At 33.7% G+C, this 19,057-nt stretch overlaps 3 protein-coding genes across 4 annotated transcripts; 2 read left to right on the forward strand and 1 right to left on the reverse strand.

Moving 5' to 3' along the window:
• Positions 1 to 167: 167 nt before the first annotated feature.
• Positions 168 to 4,952, forward strand: LOC130657365 (selenoprotein K-like). The gene is made up of 7 exons (XM_057460348.1): positions 168 to 306; positions 2,977 to 3,061; positions 3,276 to 3,294; positions 3,771 to 3,826; positions 3,904 to 3,947; positions 4,502 to 4,556; positions 4,654 to 4,952. The coding sequence occupies exons 1-6, from the start codon at positions 285 to 287 to the stop codon at positions 4,549 to 4,551; spliced, it is 276 nt and encodes a 91-aa protein (XP_057316331.1). The 5' UTR covers positions 168 to 284; the 3' UTR covers positions 4,552 to 4,556; positions 4,654 to 4,952.
• Positions 4,953 to 5,611: 659 nt separating this feature from the next.
• On the reverse strand, positions 5,612 to 17,102 carry LOC130657363 (RNA-binding protein 34-like). Its single transcript, XM_057460346.1, has 12 exons — positions 16,815 to 17,102; positions 14,230 to 14,257; positions 12,740 to 12,782; positions 12,337 to 12,454; positions 11,987 to 12,046; positions 11,866 to 11,909; positions 11,712 to 11,795; positions 11,273 to 11,330; positions 11,146 to 11,188; positions 10,815 to 10,933; positions 6,624 to 6,726; positions 5,612 to 5,925 (listed from the first exon to the last, which is right to left on the reverse strand). Exons 1-12 carry the CDS (start codon positions 17,052 to 17,054, stop codon positions 5,696 to 5,698), a joined length of 1,170 nt encoding a protein of 389 aa, XP_057316329.1. The 5' UTR covers positions 17,055 to 17,102; the 3' UTR covers positions 5,612 to 5,695.
• LOC130657360 (uncharacterized) lies at positions 7,042 to 10,747 on the forward strand. 2 transcript variants are annotated; one of them, XM_057460343.1, is made up of 6 exons: positions 7,042 to 8,300; positions 8,575 to 8,672; positions 8,949 to 9,274; positions 9,459 to 9,545; positions 9,761 to 10,021; positions 10,402 to 10,747. In XM_057460343.1, exons 1-6 carry the CDS (start codon positions 7,518 to 7,520, stop codon positions 10,566 to 10,568), a joined length of 1,722 nt encoding a protein of 573 aa, XP_057316326.1. In that variant the 5' UTR covers positions 7,042 to 7,517; the 3' UTR covers positions 10,569 to 10,747. The 2 variants fall into 2 exon arrangements, with proteins under 2 accessions (XP_057316326.1, XP_057316327.1); XM_057460344.1 differs by lacking the exon at positions 9,459 to 9,545 and having other exon boundaries at positions 7,050 to 8,300.
• Positions 17,103 to 19,057: the final 1,955 nt, after the last annotated feature.

A 19,057-nucleotide genomic window follows, 5' to 3' on the forward strand; every position in this document is an offset into this window, starting at 1 on the left:
GTTTATATTTTGACCGGAAACATTAGCTACGAGCAAACATCCTTAACCAGAAATCTTAAGGCTCTTTAAACTGCTTTCTACGTAAGTGCGTCCAGTTTATTATTAAAAAGGAAACACGTGGGTTACGATCTCCGTCGCAGTTTCTATTTTTAAAACGTGATGAAGGAGAGCAGATGCGAAATAAATTATTTGTGTTTTATTACACGAGTTCAAAATACATAGCTGGGTATGACTCTTCAGTTTTAACGAAAAAACAAAAACTCTTCAATCAATTCGTTTGAAAGATGCCTTACGTTTCATCGGGAGGTTAGGCCTTATATTTTTTTACTTTTCATTAGTTTTGGTCATCATTATTATAAAGGTTAGCTATATTAGATATTATAAAGTACAACTTGATACGTGCTGGGAATAAACAAGTTCACAGTTGAAATTTTTTTGGATTTAGGGTTCGTCGACTTTCAACATTTATATTTTAACCCTCCCTAACCCTTAAACGCTTAGAAATTTGTAACTAAAAGGTGAAATACGCCTTTACGATAATTTGGGAAAACTAACACTCCATCGCACCTTATTTTGCGATTGAAGGAGGTAAACATCTCACTATTATAAAAGTTTATTAAGGAGAAAACACATTTTTTGGTGATAACTTTTCTTGCTGTGTTTTGTATTTAATGAAAAGTACACATAAGTTGTATCTTATTATTATTATTAACGTTTCCTGAAAATTTGAAAGAAATTGATACGACAGAAGTTAAAAAACTGGAGAAAACACGCTTTCGTCTCTAGCTAACAAACTCTCATAAAACACGATTTAACCTCCTTTTTACCGATATTGTAAAATGATGGAGAGACGTAGGAACGCATGTACAATTGAATAATCGTAAAGGTGTATTACAAGTTCTCTACACCTCAGCACAACAACAGCACCACCCAACCACCAACCATTTCTGAATCACGCCAGATGGCATAAATATAGACATATATAAGTCCTAATAATACCTTCGTGTGAAGAAACAAACTAAAAGGGGACCACTTCACCTAGCACCAGCATCTTTCTTCCTGCCATGACTTTTAGCAGTTTTTTTTATTTTCATATTTACTCTTCCTATTCTATCAATCAAATCATAGAGAAACTCGGTGTGTAGAAACATCTTGGCCAGAGAAAATAATCACCATTAACAAAAAGTAGCAGACAGCTCTTCACAGTTTCAGTTGTGTACTCATAAACAAAGTGAATTTAATAAGGCTTTGACCGTAGGCATTATAAATATTTTTTATTTTTTAAAGAAATAATTAGTTTCACGACAGGAAAATTGTAACTTTTTTTATAAATTTTTCAAAGGCTTCTTAATTAATAACATTTCCTTCCTTTTTTAATTCTCAATTATATATAATAATATATTTAATATTTCTTTTACAAAAGCAATGATGACGGTTTTTTTAATAACTTCTTTATGTTGCATGGCTATGATACTTCTGGGTTTTAACATTAATCTATTCAGTGATTCGGTTCAGCTTTGTTGCCGTAGTGATGATTGACATTTGGCTTAATTTACGAATCGCATTTGTGCTACATCCACCATTTTTAAATTTTCGCTGGGTGAAAACAAACCTAGTTCGTAGGGGGAAGAATGGTAAAAAATGTGGAAATGGAAGAATAATTAGCTAACGAAAGGTAATCACAATAAAAATCTGTCTGGAAATGATGCTTAGCTATCTGGATTTTGCTCCTAAAAATTATCTTTGCTCAAACTTTCTAACATTGTTCTTAAAACTCCAAAATCTGCCTAGATCTGCACTCTCTTCACCTAAAATACAGAAACTTTTCACCTCCAAAGAAATTGTAATGACGTGAAACCGAATTGTCGAATAGACACCTCCATGCCAATTTTTTATGTCCCATACCTTTCAGAAGCTTTGATATTGCCTATTAGTTAATATAGAAGTATCCTTAGAACTTGAAAATAACAACTCAACTTTTTTTCATCAAGTAGAATCCTTCTCCATGTTGTGGACATGATTATTCCGATTTTCCTATTTTTTGTGTTTTACCCAAACATTGGGAAAAATGGATTTTCGAGAATTTTTTTGCATCTTGTAAAAAATCTGGTCATCAATGTGCGTCATTAAACCCTGATATATATAATGATAACTTGTGCAAGTTTTTGTACACTATTTTAAACTAGTTCTTAGGACCCCTTGGCCACGCAAGTCAGTATTTTTTAATGGTTGATTTTGACATATGGGAGGAGGGAGTAGATTAGTGGTTATAGCTCTCGTACTCTATGCGGGAGTCCAGGGTTCGATTCCTCTTGACGGCGATTCAACATGGGCAAGTGAATGTTACCATAGCCCCAAGTTAACCCAAGTCATGTGAAGGAAATTGGGGAGATGGCACACTGTGTGGGCCGTTAAATGTTGCCGGGAGTTGTCTAGTAGAGCGCGGGCCCTACTAACTGGGTCTGCGTAGCTCAAAATGAGCATTAAATACTCTAGGACTCTCTATCTAAGCCATGGCCCCTCCTGGAAATAGTTTTTAGTCGATGGCCCTGGCATAAGAAAATACATGTGTAATTATACATTTAATATGGTACGCTAAACATCATGACTGTATAGCCATCTAGCTATGGATTATAAAAAATCAAAGATGATTTGCGAAATCTTTTAACATAAATACTTTTGTTAGAGCTGGGTCCTGTATCTGTGATTTTATTTGCATGCGATATAGGGCTAGTGCTAACAAATTCCATCTATCCCATAGTGTAACTTAAATTATATTTCAAAGAAAAATATACAAGTTTTATCACCAGCTTCTACTTTTTGCAAAATATATAGTGAGTCCTTGTCAAGAAATTTTTGTTAACAGTGGTAAAAATTAGGGATTTACAACATTTTTTTAAAACTCATGAACCTTACTTCAACACCTTTTTAACTTTACCTGTATAGCACACTTAATTCTACATACATACCTTTTAGGTCAAGTCTTGGGAGGTCAATCTCCATGGAGAATATCTATAGTATCAGACATGTTTTGGGCACTGATAAACTTTGTAGTCTTGTTGTAAGTTTCATTCTTGTATACATGCTTTATGCAATACTTTTAGAAACATACTAAGCTTCACAAGATAAAATGAATCGACTTATTAAAAATATGAAATATAGATTTTTGAATATTGGGTCCTAAAATTTGTTTGTTTTTTAAAATACTTAATTCTGATGACGAATAAAAATACTGATTTCTTATTATTTTTAATGTTTAAAATTTTTTATTTTAGCTTTCACACAATGTTTTCGGTAAGAAAATTTCTTTCTATAAACTTCAGTTGTCTGTTATTGTGTGTGGTTGTGTTATAACAAGTTGTACCATATTAAAACAAACTTATACATATGTAGGTTATAAAAAATGTTAAACAGATCTGTTTGTTCAAAAGACTGTAAAGGCTGTTTATACAAAAATAAAGTTTTGAAGTGAAATGTTTTTGATTCCGTTTTATAAGTACCACATATTTGCACTATTCCCACTGCAGGATTAGTTATTATAAAATAAAGGTACTAGAGGTGGAATATGAGAAAGATTTGTGTGTTAAAACAGCAAAGTTATAAAGCGTAAATATATTTTTCATTCCACACCAAACGCAGGATTGTTAGAAAAGGCGCGAAAAGCAGGAATATTGTAGTAAATATACCAAATAAACTGCATTGTGTGGTTGATGGAACTACTAAATCTTAGTAATGAAATTTAATGTTAGATTGTCATTTTTCTTCTTTAGCCTAATTTGACGAAATATGGGGATAGTTACTCTTCAAATTATAAACCCGGAGATGGGTATGCTGATTTTTTTTTTATTTCAATTTCTAAAATTTTATTTTTGCTCACTTAAACTGTGCATTCTTTTCATGCAGGCCATCTGGTGGTCCAAGAAGAAGACTTGGGAGAATTAATCATGGTAGGGTAATTTTTAAAAGTTTATAAAAAGTATATAAAGTATATAAAATTTATGTAAAAATTTGAAAGCAGGGTTGGGTAAGCCTAACGTTTAAGTTTCTAAAACATCGTGATTTTTTAATTGATCAGAAGTTATCTTCAATAATGTGGCTCACCATGCTGTATTCTGCTTATTTCTTGGTGGTGTTTCGCGAGTCCTTATTCGCGCGAATTTCTTGAGTAGGTCATTTTGAATTTTTAGATGAAATTTATTTTTATGAGAAAAAAAAAACATACATCCAAGCTAAAAGTTTCAAGTGCTTCGCCAATTACAAGACAACATAAAAAACAAAACAAAAACTTATTAGAAACAGAAACAAGAAACAAGACGAAAATTTTACATTACTTGAAGAACCAATTTTTATGAAATTCGGCAAATTTAATTTCCGCGAAAAAGTGCGATAGCCATCTAAAACTTATTCGCAAAATTAAAAACTCAAAATTTTTCGAGTTTAAGAAATTAAATTTTCTCCCTTAAAGAATTTAATGCTTACTAATAATTTGATTTTTTTTAAGGAGGAGGTGGAGCTGCATCTCCAGGTAACCTGCCACCAGGTGGCGGATGAGGAAGGTAAAAGTTTTATATTGTTATTTCATATTTTTTTGGTTTTTTTCTAACTAATAAAAACAGTTTTTAAATTTGGGTTTTAATTTTTTTTTAATTTTAGGTAAAGCTTTCGATGAACTTTATTGCTTGTCGTTAGCTTGCTTACTTCACGGAAATATTTGAAACATGCAAATGGCAATTTTTTTTGCTGTGATGACGTCATTCAAGAGAATTCACGACGGAACTTGATGTGACTGATGACTTTGTAAATGTTTCGAATGTATTTATAAGAAACCTTTATTCCAGACTTCCTAGACTTTGGCTGAATTTTGTGTAATAGGAAGTGTGGGATGCGGTTAAAAACAGAATTGTAAATATTGATTATTGTAATTTCGAGAAATATAACTTTTGTTTCTAACAGATCTAACTGTTTCTACAACCATTATTAATATTTTTGGGGAACAGGCGCAGAACTCCGTTAATGCGCCTCTACCGCCAGTATTTTAAGCGGAAAATTTAATTTTGGTTTTCGAGTAAGTTGGTGAACAAATGGTATTAATTAATTTTCGTAGTTTCTTTCTCGCAGATAATAAATATTGGGTTAAAATGGAATCGTCACTTTAAGTTCTCCCTACTATCATAGCATGTGCGCTATGATATTGTTGTCAATGTTAACAAAAACAACAACTTTGGATTGTTGCAAAAATACAGCAAACGCACTAAACATTATAATTCACGATAGCAGGCTGATTTAAATTTTTAGGACTAAAAGGAAATCAACACTCATGCTTGGAAATATTTATTTGCCGGTACAATTTTTTTTATAGAAAACTAAACATGGAATTTTCACACTGGCGTTTTACGACATATATGATGAAATTGTTGTTGTCAAATTTGAGATATCAAGACCTTTAACGAGAAGAGATGAATCTAGATTTAAAATTGAGTTGAGTTGATTGAGAGACCTTACAAAATCTAGGCATTTCAAGGGGGCTTTTTTCTATTTCTGATAATCTCAGACGGAGAAGACAGAGGGGGAGAAGATAGTGGGGGACAAACAAATAATCCGCACAATGGTATATATTTACATCTTTCATACTTCTTTTATTTAAAAAACATAAAATCTAGCTTTACATCAATCCTTCCTCCACATAATATGCAAGTTATTTCTTAAATTTCTTTTCTTTTGGGTTTTTATTGACTTTCCTGTTTATATTGCGTTGTTTATTTTTCGAATGTTTTTGTTGAAGCTGTTTACCTTGTATCCTTCGCATAGCATTATGGGGTTTCTTTGTGGACGACTGCATTTGCCCAATCAATTTCTTTCCTTTGACACGATCTTTTTTCGATGTGGCGCGAAGCCCAGAAAAGTTATTTTTATCTCGAGCACGGCCTGTAAAAAAACAAAAAAAAAAACAATTAACGAAAAGTTTTAACGTCCTTGGGGATTCCATCCTAACGGTTGGCTCTTCCTCCCCTATGACTGTAACTATGTTACACTACCGCCAGAGATACGTATAGCATTGCTCTAACTTGCTTGCCTGCCGCACAAAACGGTTAGCGGTCAGTGGATGGCACCAAATGTGCTGACAACACTGCATTTAAAATGGGCCGAAGTGGGGACTCGAACCTGAAACCTTAAGATTACAAGTCGAATGTGCTATCACTGCACCATCTCTGCTAAACAATATTGGTAGACAGTTCTAAAACAACGCTGAAGAATTACGTCTAAGGTTTAGTCTAGGATTTTTACCCGATTTACCACATGCCCGATAGACATAAAGAGAGCAAAAGTGATAGCAAAGAAATCGACCAAATTCAGGTACAGACTTGATGTCAACTATATTGGACGGGATATCTGTGGACGGAAGCGAATTTCAAAGTTTGTCACAATAAGTGTAGTGATAAACACGCTCTTGATGAATCACACGAGTATCATAAAAATGTCAATATCTCCAGCGTTTATTATAGTCACTTCTTAGACTTACAAGCACTCTGAAGGCAAAAAAGAAAGCTAACCAGTGGGTTATTAATAACAATGAGGAGATGTGAGTTTGCACACCCTCTTAAATGACGTGAAAAATGTTCTACCTGTTTGTTGTGTTGGCTGCTCTCTTGATCGATAAACACGTAATGGGCGTTCTTTAAAAGTCGACCCGTTCAGTTTTAGCCCAAACGTAACGCCATCGGAAGACTAAGATTTGAAATAAAAAAAATTAACTCTATTTAGTAACAAGTGAAGTGAAGTGAAATCTAATAAAAACATGTTTGTTAGAAAAATCTTGTAAAATTTCAATATTGCGCATCTTAACAGTCTTGAGGCTGAAATCAAGATTTTGCCTTCAGATGCTTAATGCCCAACTTTTTTATTTGTTTTTAAATGAATGAAACTATTTCACGAATTTTAGATTTAGCAACAAATTAGACAGGGATAGCAAAGGTGGGCTACAAAATAAATTGCTAACTGTCCAGCTTATTCATTTGTACGATTTATTTGAAAAAAATCATGCCCACTTTATATTTAAAAAAAATTGGAAACGAGTTTTTAAAGGCGATGTAAACGATCCACAAATAGCGTGTACCCATCACTAAGATGGAATCGTTTCACAAACAAAAAAAGAATTTAAACGTCTGCTACTTATTAGTTAAAACAAACACAGGGAAGCGGCAATATTAATTATTAAAAATCATCAAATTCAGTCCATCATTCATTCGAAAACGGTTAACCATAAAATGTTAATGAAACGATTCAATTCCACAATCCCAACTGAGAAGAAACGAATGTTGAATCTTGTTGTTATGGTGAGTAGCAACGAACATTTTGTGTTAAAAAATGGTGGCAGTAACATCACTAAAAAAGATTATTCAATTTTAAACTAAAAATTAAAAAGAAATAAAAAGAAATATATATACAAATAGAGAAAGTAATTTTAGTAGTTTGTAAAAGCAGATATATGCGCGTAACGTATTAAAGGAGTTTTAATTATGGTTAGAACGTATCAAGCGAATAATTATAAACTTGTTTCGCCATGGGAGCAAGCAATGAGAAATGCAGAGCAAGCGGAAGGGAAGCCCATTACCACAGGAAAACGAATGTACAGTGACGTAAACACAACACAGGCATCGGGCGATCAGAGAGTACACAAACTTCCTCCTATTGGTAACAATCCAGAAGAACTCTATCACTTTCTCGGCGAAGAAATCGGAAAAATATTAGTGCGATCAAAAGAAAAGATAAAAAAGATTTCCAAGGAGTTTGTACTTTATGATCCACTTGAGTCTGGAATGATGTCAAAGTCGGCAGCACTTGAAATCTTAAAGACCTATCGTGTACCGCCCAACGAAAATTTTCAGAAACAACTCATCGAATTGTTTATTAATGTCGACGAACCTGGAAAAATCAAACACAAAGAGGTGATTGAGTTTTTCCAGAACAGCAGAAACGCTGCAGTAGAGAGAATTGAACATGAAAAACAACAAGACGCAACACAAAAACAGTCTCAACAAACCTTTAACAACAGTTATACCGGGCGCTATGATAGTACGCCCTCGAACGAACCAATGGAAAACCAGCACTTAATTAAAGCAAAACGGGGCGAAGCCGTACGCCAAGCGTTTGCTGAACGACGTGACGCAGGTTTGTTACTTGAGGTTGAGCGTGCATTGCTCTCGTATCACAGTGTAGACCCAGTTGACTTGATTAACCAATTGGAAGATAGTCTCCGTAGATCATGCAGAAACGACGAGGGGTTGGTTCCAAATCTCCATGTAAGTTTTGCTGGGTCCAGCTCGGCTGACTTTTCTATTTTTGTGCATTCTAAATTGTTTTGATTGGAGAAATCACGTTTCCTGTACATTAATGAAGGGGCTCCTGTCATTAGCCCCTAATAATAGTTTTCGTATCGCAGACCTATCCCCTCCCCGCAAGGTAATTTCATTATTTCACGCGAGCATGACACGATGCGGTAAATATGTTCGGATTTTTTATAGAATTGCAAAACAATAGAATAATTTCTGTGTATTACATTCCGTTTTCTTTCAGGTAAAAAGTGTAGTTGGCAAGCTACAGTTTCCTATCAACACTGCACTTACATTGAAGTGTATTGAAAGATTAGATCCTTTTGATAATGGAAAGATAGAGTAGGTTTCTTTATTATTCTTAACATGGTTTAAATCTTCCTAACCTAAGGAACGATTTGTGAGATCACGGTTTGAAAATCATCCAGTGAGTAAAAAAAACAAGCAATGCAGGAAAACAAAGTATCAAGTATTAGATTAAAAAAGTCAAAGCAACATACAAAAGACTTATCTTGCACTTAAATTTAAATATACAACCTTTGTTGTGTCTAAAAAATCATGGTTTCATGCTAAAGAAATATTTAGTTCAGATGTTAAGTCTTCTCTTGTTGTGTTTAGATATGTGAAATTCATTGAATTCTTTCGTCGAGCTATCAGGGCATCACCTCGAAATATCCCTCCGTCTCGCATGTCAACAAGTCACTCAAACTACAGACCTGAAGCAGTTCCTGAAAAACCTGCGTGGGAAAACAAAAAGCCATTACACAATATACAGTCTAGTACTCGTTCTCCCAGAGAAAAACCACAAGTTTATCAGAATGAAAGACATGACCCATATGAAAAGGACAATTATTACGACAACAAACCACGACCTAAGAAAGATGGACACAAGTCAGAACAAAACATGGCTGAACAATATCAAGAATCTTTGTACTCAGTACCAGGTAACAAAATATTTGCTTTTGTGTGTTTGTTTACTCTAACAATTACAACGTAAACAACTCCATATATGGATAGGTCAAGTTTTGTTACATTCAAGTGATAAACACAACGAAGTATTGAGACAGACACACACAACAAGAGGAGAGATATTTTTGACATTCTGATCAAGATTGAACTCCTGTTTAGAAAAGCAAGAAAGTCAACCAAGGTATAATCGAACTAATTCATACGATCCATATTTGGAATTACTTTCTAAATCATATCTCGCATCGGGTAGGTAGAAGAATAAATCACAAAATAAACCACCATTTTGTCTGTATACATTGTGATATGACGTCATAGCGTGCATTAAAGCATGATTATTTGTTCACATATACATATAGATTAACAGTATTTAATTTACCAAAAATTTTGAATTTCAAGAACACGCCAATGCCTGTTTGATAGCGAATTAGTTACATCTTTAAATTTATAGTACATTCATTTAGACTACAAGGAGACACCCAACTTGTTAGATGACGACATCAAAGATACATTCGCGTCCAACTTAGAAAAACTGAGAAGCGAACAAAACGAGAAAATTACTACAAACAACAGGACATACTTCGATGATACATACTTCAACGATACATACTTTAAGGACACAAACACTGAGGAAAAAACAAGAGATTTTTCAGCAATGCCACTAAGAGGAGAAGCGTACAAAAGAGTAGCAGACGCTCTGCAAGATAAAGGGAAATTCAATAACGGTAAGCTGAAGTAATCTTCTGAGTTACTTCGTGTCCAGGTGGGTTGGTTTTCATAATGAAATAAGAAAGTCTTAATGAAATAAGAATTTTTTAAGGAGAAAAATAAACTTCACACAGATCCCATCTTAAGAAGTTAAGTTTCCTATTACATATATTCTCAAAACTGCAAGCAATTATAAATTAAATAAATTTTAAAGCCTAAAAAAAAATTTAAAAGGGAAGAAATTTTAAGTTTTGAGGGTAAGGGCGAATTTTAAAAAGGCTTGCGTTGCTTTGCAATACGTGACTCAAAGCCTTTATGATCGCATAATTTTGATGAATTTAACTTAGAAATCTCTAAAATAATTTACGTCTTGTGTAACCCATCATTCTTTGCACAGGTGTTCTCTCAAACACAGAAGTGCGACAGATCGTGAACTATTACAACCTTCTCTTTGACACAAACATACCGTTACAACAAATCGATAATGTTTTGGAAAAAGTTTCAACAAATAATCAAGTGGATGTACGTGAAATTGTGGACGCATTTGGAAATGAGATTAACTAAAAATAACAACATTATGGCATAAATAAGATGTCTCATCATTGTGGTCGAATCAAAAGATTTGAGAAAAGATAACGCTTTCCCAAGAAATTTAAAACCACTTTTCTGCTTGTAAATATTGTATTTCATGTGCTTGTATTATATTTTTCGTACATTTTGATCAAAAAAAGCACCTGCGAAAACGCCTTTTTTATTTGTGCTTTGAGCCAAGGGCAGTGTACTAATTTACAATGTAAAATAGACACTCACCTTAAACCTAACATAACCAAATCCTTTACCAATACCAGTAGCTTTATCTCGTACCAGTCTAATATCCTCAATATCACCACAGTCTGTAAAATGTTGACGCAGATCCTCCTCAGAGACATCTATCACAAAAATATACAGTAAGCTCAAATATACTAGAAATCTACCGCTAAAATAGCTTTTTGGTAGGCGGTGCCAGTATGACAGACATCAATTAAAAATCAAGGAAAAATACATAAACATAAAGCCATTTTTTAGCGAACTTACTTAGTCAGATACAATATTAGTGCTTTTAACCAACTTTAAGTATAAGAAATACAACAAAAATTCTTACTAAAAGGAAGATTTCCAACAAACAAGCACTTCTTGTGATCATGCTAAAAACAGAAACAAGCACGACTTACTTCTTTTGTTTCAAACAATTTATCAAAATTCGATGTTGAGTGAATTTTACACCTAACCTGTTTATTTTCACATTTATCGACTCTTAAGTGAAGACCTTCTAATAATGCACCATGACTAAAAAACAAAATTAAAATTATACTAAGACTACTGAGAGATATTAGCAGCACAAGAAATGACACATCTGTCTTGTAATATAGACACAATGAGGCGCTATCTACACTTCGCTTCGTGCCTTATTAGTCGTTAGCCCCTAGAAAATCCACGTGAATTTTCCTGTCATTTTTCAACAGACTGACAATGGCTATTATTAGACACACAATGCAGTCTGTCTATATCCAGTCTCCAACACCACTACTAGAGGGGTATGCATAGTAAGCACAGATGTGTCTAAACTAATTTTTGATTATATTTTGGATAGTGGCAAACTTTCTCGATCAATACAATAGCGTAGATATAAATCATAAAAGAAAAATATAACTTTAACAGAAGAAATACCATGTCATTGCTTTATCTGCGTCATCTTTTGACTTGAAAACAATATATGCATTCATATTGTTGCGTTCTGAATGGAAACTTTTCCTAAAGCAATAACATCTTATATACTTAAACATTTAAGAAGTTTTAAGAAAGTGATAAAAATGCATCTTACTTTATAAGTGCTACTTTTTTTGGCAATTTTGGATCTGCTGTGGGCTGAAAAGAATATAAGAGAAATGTCTTTGAAGATGTGTGTTACAAATGTAGCACAGGGGACAGAAAAAACAGCTTACCACAGAACGAATCCTGATTGTCTCAATGTCACCAAATTTCATAAATAACTTTTTTAACTTCTAAAACACAAATTATATTTCATGCAATTTTTTTCATTACATGATAAAGCTTTCGAAAAAAATGTTAAACCCAATGCTTGCTTAGAGCTGGTATCAACTTATTGATAACAACAACAACAACAACAACGCCATATCCCCTAGAACATACTTAATAGCGTTAATTTTGCACATTGAAAATTTTAAAATAATTTAGCAGAAATGTCTCAAAGTTCTAACAGCATGGAACCACAGACTTTGCTCTGGTATCGTTTTAAATTGAGGAATATAAATAAATAATTCAAAATATGAACCTTTCGTGAAACATTTAAAGCAACATTCCCAACAAACAAAGTTCTTGACAGTTTTTCGGGATCATCTTTTATGATTGTTTTTTTCTTTGGTTTCTCTTTTTTGATTGTTTTTGTCAAGCTGGAAAGTTAAAACAAAATAGCTACAAACTATGAACAGAAACCGCATGTTTACAAAGAACATATCCGCTATTCACAATAGAAGTGTCCTTGAATATCAGCTACCTTTAAAAGAAGGTGCCTTTTTTTCCTGAAAGTGAGACGTTGTTTCTTTCATTCAAGAAAATATGTTAGCTAACTTTATCTGTTTCACTATCGTAAAGCAGTAGTTCGTAAATTTCATTTCCAAAAGGGTTTTAACAACCGTTATGAGTTTTCGAAAAAACTTAGTCTTAATAATTTTTACCTCTCAGTGCTCATATTTCTTACATTATCTTTATTTTCTTTCTCTAAAAATAAAGATCATGTTAAAAAAATATACTATCACACAGTTTAATTTAGAATAACCAACACACCAAAATGTAATTTTGCATAACTTTGTAGTTCTGGTTCAGTCTTGTCAATAAAGCCAGGTGTGCTAAAAATTATTTTTATGCTTTCCAGATCTATTATTTTTACTTTTACAATTAGTCTGTCCAGAAGAAATCAACTTTTGCACCTGTGATAGTGGTTTCACATGTGCAATTACGACCTGAAGTGTGGTCGTGCTGGAATGACAAAACTGCTGGTAGATTTCACATAAGTCTGCCAACAAACAATTAAGGAGATAATCAAATCAATGATTTTTTTTTAAAAAATTTAGTAGGTAAACTTACACAACAATCACATAATTTAGTTGCATGACTGATCCATGCCCTTTTCATGTTTCATATCAAAACCCAGATAAATAAAATTAGCCATCTAAATTCTTATTAAAGATAGCTTCCGCCAGGACGCGTACTAAGTTTTTTGAACATCTTCACACTTTTTAAGATTCTTTTTAAAATCTGGCTTTTAAGATGTTTGTTTTTATGGCACATACATAGAATTGTAATATTTTGTAAGGGATTGTGCAAAAAGAAAAAAGATGCAGGAGCTGCATAAACTATCTCGCATATCAATGTCAATTACACAATACTGCAACAATATATTTTAAATTATTAAAGGGTCATTTCACAAAACCTAAAAATTGATTTACAGCTGTTCCTGGCGTGAGGGATATGATGCATGGCTATGATACTTACTGGCTTTTAATTTTTATCTATTAGACATCTGTGTGTTAAATTTTTTGTCCTATAACTCTGAGAGCCTTTGGCCATTTCTCAAAAGTACCTCTTAAAAATTCTTATGAAATCCTTATAAATGGGAAATTCATTAGAATTATTTTTAGAGCTTAAAAGTCACAACACAACTTATTTTGTTGGAGGAATCATTTCGCGAAAAATACTTTTTTACAATAATTATTATAAAAGCGGTCAAACTATTACTTGAGGCGTAATAGCTCAGTTGGCTGAGGCGTGAACACATGTGGGTTCAAATCCACCCGAAGGCAGTTTTTTTTAAAGAAAAAAATTGCGGGAAAAAAGCTCGTTGATGACATAGAAATCACCCATTTCGGACGTAGTTATTTAGATAGTTAAGCGTTAGAAAGCAATACTATCCTTGCGTTTTATATAAAGTTATATCATTTCAATTTTATCCATTTTTTTGCCTTCAGCCAGGCTTATTTTGAAATCTTCAAGGCTTTGCTCCACCACCTAAATTCAAAAATGTGGTAACCCCTGGGAGAATCATGTCTTGTTAAAAATAAAGGAAAATAAAAAAATATGAAGAAAAAACCACTTGACAAAAAGTAATAAATAATCTTTTTGATTATTTATAAAGGTATAACACATTAAAAAGATAATATACCATTACCTTTTTCCTCTGTTGCATTAATGTATTCCTAAAAGATAAATGATTAAAATATCACAAAAACCTTTTAATGTTATATATATCAAACACAAGTTTAAATGCAATATTGGAGACCTTGTGCAAATACAAATAACATGCCCTATTTTTATCATATGTTTATATTAAGATGTTTTAGGGACACTTATTTGTAGAGGGTTGTGGCCAAAATTTTATGTATTACTTTTTCATTCTTTTACAACTCTTTTTACATCATTCTTGTGGTACGAAAAAAAAAGAGTAAAATTTTTCTACATCAAACAGGAATAATTAAATAACAAAATACAAATATATTGAAGATGAAATCATTTTATAAACAGCTATAACTTGGTAAGAATAGACAATTGTCTAGTATTCACCACTCGACCACAAAAATTCACTGTGTAAAGTGACTTTTATAAAATGAAAGCGATAATCACGTGACCTGCAGGAGTAATAAGTAAGAGTACTAAAAGGAGAAGCTGGTTATTACATGTATTTGTGAAATGTTAGCTGGATGAAAAAATATATAAAGGAATGCTGCCAATCTCTTCAGACACACATTTTACAGGACCGTGCTAAAGAGAAAATAAGATGTTAAATTTTTTAATAATTTGAGTAGGGTAGCTTTTTTCCACAAATTTTTGTTTTTGAAGTAGTTAGTGTATTGGTGTCACAAAAAGCTAGCTCTTATTACTTTTCTTAATATGGAGCTAAACTGCAAGTTTTGCTCATGTAGGATGTCATGTAGAACCTTGCACAGTGGGGCTGGTTTCTACCTATAGACCTGATCTTAAAGGATGCCAGGATAGTAGTCTCACTTGCATGTAAAGGAACTGGACCCTACCCATGTCTTAATTATTAATGGCTGCATATAAAACCCCAACACCCTACACTGTGCTAGTTCTTCAGATGTACCTTACAGCGTACAGTTACCCACCCTCCCACCCTTTTCAATATATTGATATTCTTCACCTATTTTTTCTCTATTTTATGTTATCAACACACCTACGAGTGGTGGATAGGAGATAGCAATTCAATTTATCACATGGTGCAATGGAATCGAATTGAAATCGAAATATCATGGATGTCTCTAATGCAACTAAAGACAACTGCATCACAACTGTTATGACAACACGCATCACAACACAACTAGACAGTTGCTTCTGCATCAAGGTTTTCCTGGCATTTCTTTTGGCTCATGTTATGTCAGGGTTTTAGTCCAGAGGTAGAATCAACGAGTCTGTAGGTAGCCTCTAATTTAATTGGTGGGTGTGTTGGGCCTCCGTTGTCAGCCGTTTAGGCAAGTAATGTGTTGACGCAAGTCATTGAAAAATGTACCTGACGCTCAGGGCGTGTATACATGTGTTCACCATATTTGCTGACGCTCATTGATGTGCGCCTGACGCTCAGGGCATCCCAAACAGTAGCACTTGAATAGAAAACAAGCGCCTGACGCTCAGGGCATGTTGGTGCTCCTGACACTCAGGGCATCTCTCATACACCTGACGCTCAGGGTATGAATAAAAACACTAGTAATTAGCATGTGCCTGATGCTCAGGACATGTCGATATGCCTGACACTCTGGGCATCTCTCATACACCTGACACTCAGGGTAGAATAAAACACAAGTTCTTTGTATGTGCCTGACGCTCAGGACATGTAGTTTTAGATATGCGTACTGTAATCATTACTGGAGTAGAAAACATGTGCCTCGCGCTCAGGGCATGTCGAATCACTTGACGCTCAAGGCATCTCATTCTCTCATAACCTGACACTCAGGGTATGAATAAAAACACTAGTAATTAGCATGTGCCTGACGCTCAGGATATGCCGATGCACTTGACGCTCAAGGCATCTCAATTCTCTCATACACCTGACGCTTAGGGTAGATAGATAGATAGATGTGCATATTTTACATGGCTAGCCTCACAAATATCGAGGGATATACCCTGTCTATTATTTCCAGGAGGGGCCATGGCGTAGATGGAGAGTCCTAGAGTATTTAATGCTCATTTTGAGCTACGCAGACCCAATTAGAGCCCGCGCTCTACTAGACAACTCCCGGCAACATCCAACGGCCCACACAGTGTGCCATCTTCCCAATTTCCCTCACATGGCTTGGGTTAACCCGGGGCTATGGTAACATTCACTCGCCCATGTTGAATCGCTGTCAAGAGGAATCGAACTCAGGATATGCATTATATATATTTGTGCATATGAGGAAGCAGAAAGGAGGCACCTGCATTCTCATCCATTCCCAAAAATTTTTATAAATAGTCTATGCATACTGAACGTGTTGTATCTACTCATTCCAATAGAAATAATTTGTGTTATTATTCTGGAACCCAAAGCAATTAAATGTTGTCATACAGGTTTAGATATTAATAGAATTCATGTGTATTTAAATTGAACACCTTGTACCTTGTACCTGTTTTTAGACTTTGCTCTTAATTTTTGAAATATCTCAACATTTGTACCTTATTAGATAAAATACCTTACCATCAATAATTTCGAAGTTCACTTTTTCTGAAAACTCTATAAATACAACTTGAACTAATTAAAAGAAATACCTGGTATTCTTCATCATCTTCATCAACTTCTTCAAACCCTTCATCTGGTTTTACAGTAAATAGGTTATCTAAAGTTTCTTTTATTGCATTCTCATTTTCCTCGTCAATGCTCTTTATATCTGTTGGACTATCTGAGTCATTATTTTTAGCCTTTTTCTTCTTTTTTTTCTTGCTTTTTGTAGTAACATGGGATTCTTGAAGAGCTTTGAATATTCCACCAATTTCAAAATTACGAGACATATTTTTATAACTAAAATAAAAAATCTACAGGTCTAAAAAAAATTTATATATATATAAATATAATTAGATATCTTGGTGACTCCGAAAAAAAGGCATTGATTTGTATAATTAACCACTTATTAAAAGGCTTCTTTGATTACCGTGAAATAGGTTTGATATGGCCTGATGTTTATATTATAGGCATCTGTGATCAGCGCAGATAAGGCTTGGATATTGTGGCCTTTTTTCTTGTTCTACATGTGAAACCAAAACAGTTCAATGCCTAATTTGTAATGACAATAAATTTTTTTGTATACATACACAGAATTTTAGCTTAGATAAACTGATCCAGACAGAAATTTATTTTGCAATGAATCAGGTAGCGAGTTAACATGCGACTCTAACAACGCATTTATGTGAGTCATTTTAAGTCTCCTTAATAAGTGATTATACACAACATATAGTACACAAACCTGGAGAGATTCTTATTTTAATCTTTATGTTCGTAAAATGATTTTAACATGAAAATATGGAGTTTGATTTCTGTAAACTGATTTTCATGTGCACATTCGAATTTTAATGTTTGCAAAATGATTTTGTGCTCTTATTTCGTGCAGTTAGATGTAATTATTTTAGTGTAAGTATAAAAAGATTTTATTTTGAGAGTTGTACTTACATAAAGGTGTGTATTTGTTTTGAAAAGCTTTATAGAATTTTTACTTAATAAATAATTTTAAATAATAATTTATTTTTGGCTTTAAGTTTTTTTGTGTTTGTAGATTTTGATGTTCTCAAAATAATTTCGACATGCTCACTGAGTGATTTAATTAACCGATGTGCGTTTTTAGGGATTCAATTTTTACGTGATTGAAACTGGTTTACAATGTGAAAAGCTACTCTACTGTGAAAGGACAATTTCCATGGTTAAAATAGTGCACAATAAAAAAATTTTAGATATCAAGACACTGGCAATCATGTTCTTTTGAAAGTTTTTTAGGGCTTTTCGTTTGGTAAATAAAGCAAATATTTTCATACAACATTGCTGGTTTATGTTTGAGTGGCATCCATAAAGTACATTTGCACTTAATTGGAAAGGAGGGTCAGACATGTTGTCCAAATCGTATCCAATTAATTCAGTTAAAAGAAGTCTTTATAGAAATAGATCGAATTAAAGTTTTGATAGCGTAAAAACAATCTTGGTCATGAATATTTGCACCGGCGTGCGGTGGTATGTACGCCTACACTAATACAGACGTGTGATCAGTATCGCACGCCTAGCTTTTGATTTTGGTGTGCAATTATTACATTCAGGAGAGCAGCAGCGCAGAGTTTTTAAAGCATAGTAGTTGGCAAAAAAATTGCCCGCGTATTTTTGTTGTGAAATTTAAATGAGTGGTGTTATTATGAAGAACGTAAGGTATAGAGAACATTAAAGTCTGCCCCTTTCCTTCATGCTGACACTCTTATGTTCAGCTGGTGCATTACACTCAAACGAAAGACATTAGACTCGAACGAAAGACGGAAGACCATTTAGAACCATGCCACAAGTCAGTCCGACCTTCATTGTCATAGAAATACTGGGAGAAGAGTGCGCACCCATGCAAGTTAATTGCAACCAGAACATGGGAGAGGTTAGGTGTCTTGTACATTAATACAGCTTTCAGACGAATGTTCTCGTTATGTAATACAAAAGAAAAAACATGTTGAACAAAAAGTTTAAAAAAATTTTTTAAAGGGGAAAGAGGAAATCAAATATGTCTAGTAATAATAATTGAAAAGATTGTATATCGTATTTAAACAAAGTCCAGAGTTCTATCTCCCACACGACACAGCAGGCAATAAGTCAGCCCTGCCCTCGGTTTTGTGAGAAGAGATGTTCTCTCTAACAATTGAGTCTCCTCTTCAGTTTTGCTTCATGTTGAACTGTGCCGGTGACAAGAATTTTTGAAGCATGTCACCAGTGACTTCTGCGATATACAGCCTAACAATGCCCTAACCTAATGATTTAATTACGAAACATAAAA

This window comes from Hydractinia symbiolongicarpus, chromosome 9, assembly GCF_029227915.1.
Source record: "Hydractinia symbiolongicarpus strain clone_291-10 chromosome 9, HSymV2.1, whole genome shotgun sequence".
Taxonomy (NCBI): Eukaryota; Metazoa; Cnidaria; class Hydrozoa; order Anthoathecata; family Hydractiniidae; genus Hydractinia; species Hydractinia symbiolongicarpus.

Excerpts from the sequence above, each read along its gene's own strand:
- LOC130657365 (XM_057460348.1), top strand. The coding sequence starts at position 285 with ATGCCTTACGTTTCATCGGGAG. Across the intron at positions 307-2,976 it reads GCCTTACGTTTCATCGGGAG|GTCAAGTCTTGGGAGGTCAA; the intron begins GTTAGGCCTTAT and ends CATACCTTTTAG. Across the intron at positions 3,827-3,903 it reads AATTATAAACCCGGAGATGG|GCCATCTGGTGGTCCAAGAA; the intron begins GTATGCTGATTT and ends CTTTTCATGCAG.
- LOC130657360 (XM_057460343.1), top strand. The coding sequence starts at position 7,518 with ATGGTTAGAACGTATCAAGCGAATAATTATAAACTTGTTTCGCCATGG. Across the intron at positions 8,673-8,948 it reads TTTGATAATGGAAAGATAGA|ATATGTGAAATTCATTGAAT; the intron begins GTAGGTTTCTTT and ends TGTTGTGTTTAG. Across the intron at positions 9,546-9,760 it reads TAAATCATATCTCGCATCGG|ACTACAAGGAGACACCCAAC; the intron begins GTAGGTAGAAGA and ends ACATTCATTTAG.
- LOC130657363 (XM_057460346.1), bottom strand. The coding sequence starts at position 17,054 with ATGTCTCGTAATTTTGAAATTGGTGGAATATTCAAAGCTCTTCAAGAA. Across the intron at positions 12,783-14,229 it reads TAATGCAACAGAGGAAAAAG|AGAAAGAAAATAAAGATAAT; the intron begins GTAATGGTATAT and ends CTTTATTTTTAG. Across the intron at positions 10,934-11,145 it reads TGTTGGAAATCTTCCTTTTA|ATGTCTCTGAGGAGGATCTG; the intron begins GTAAGAATTTTT and ends TTTTTGTGATAG.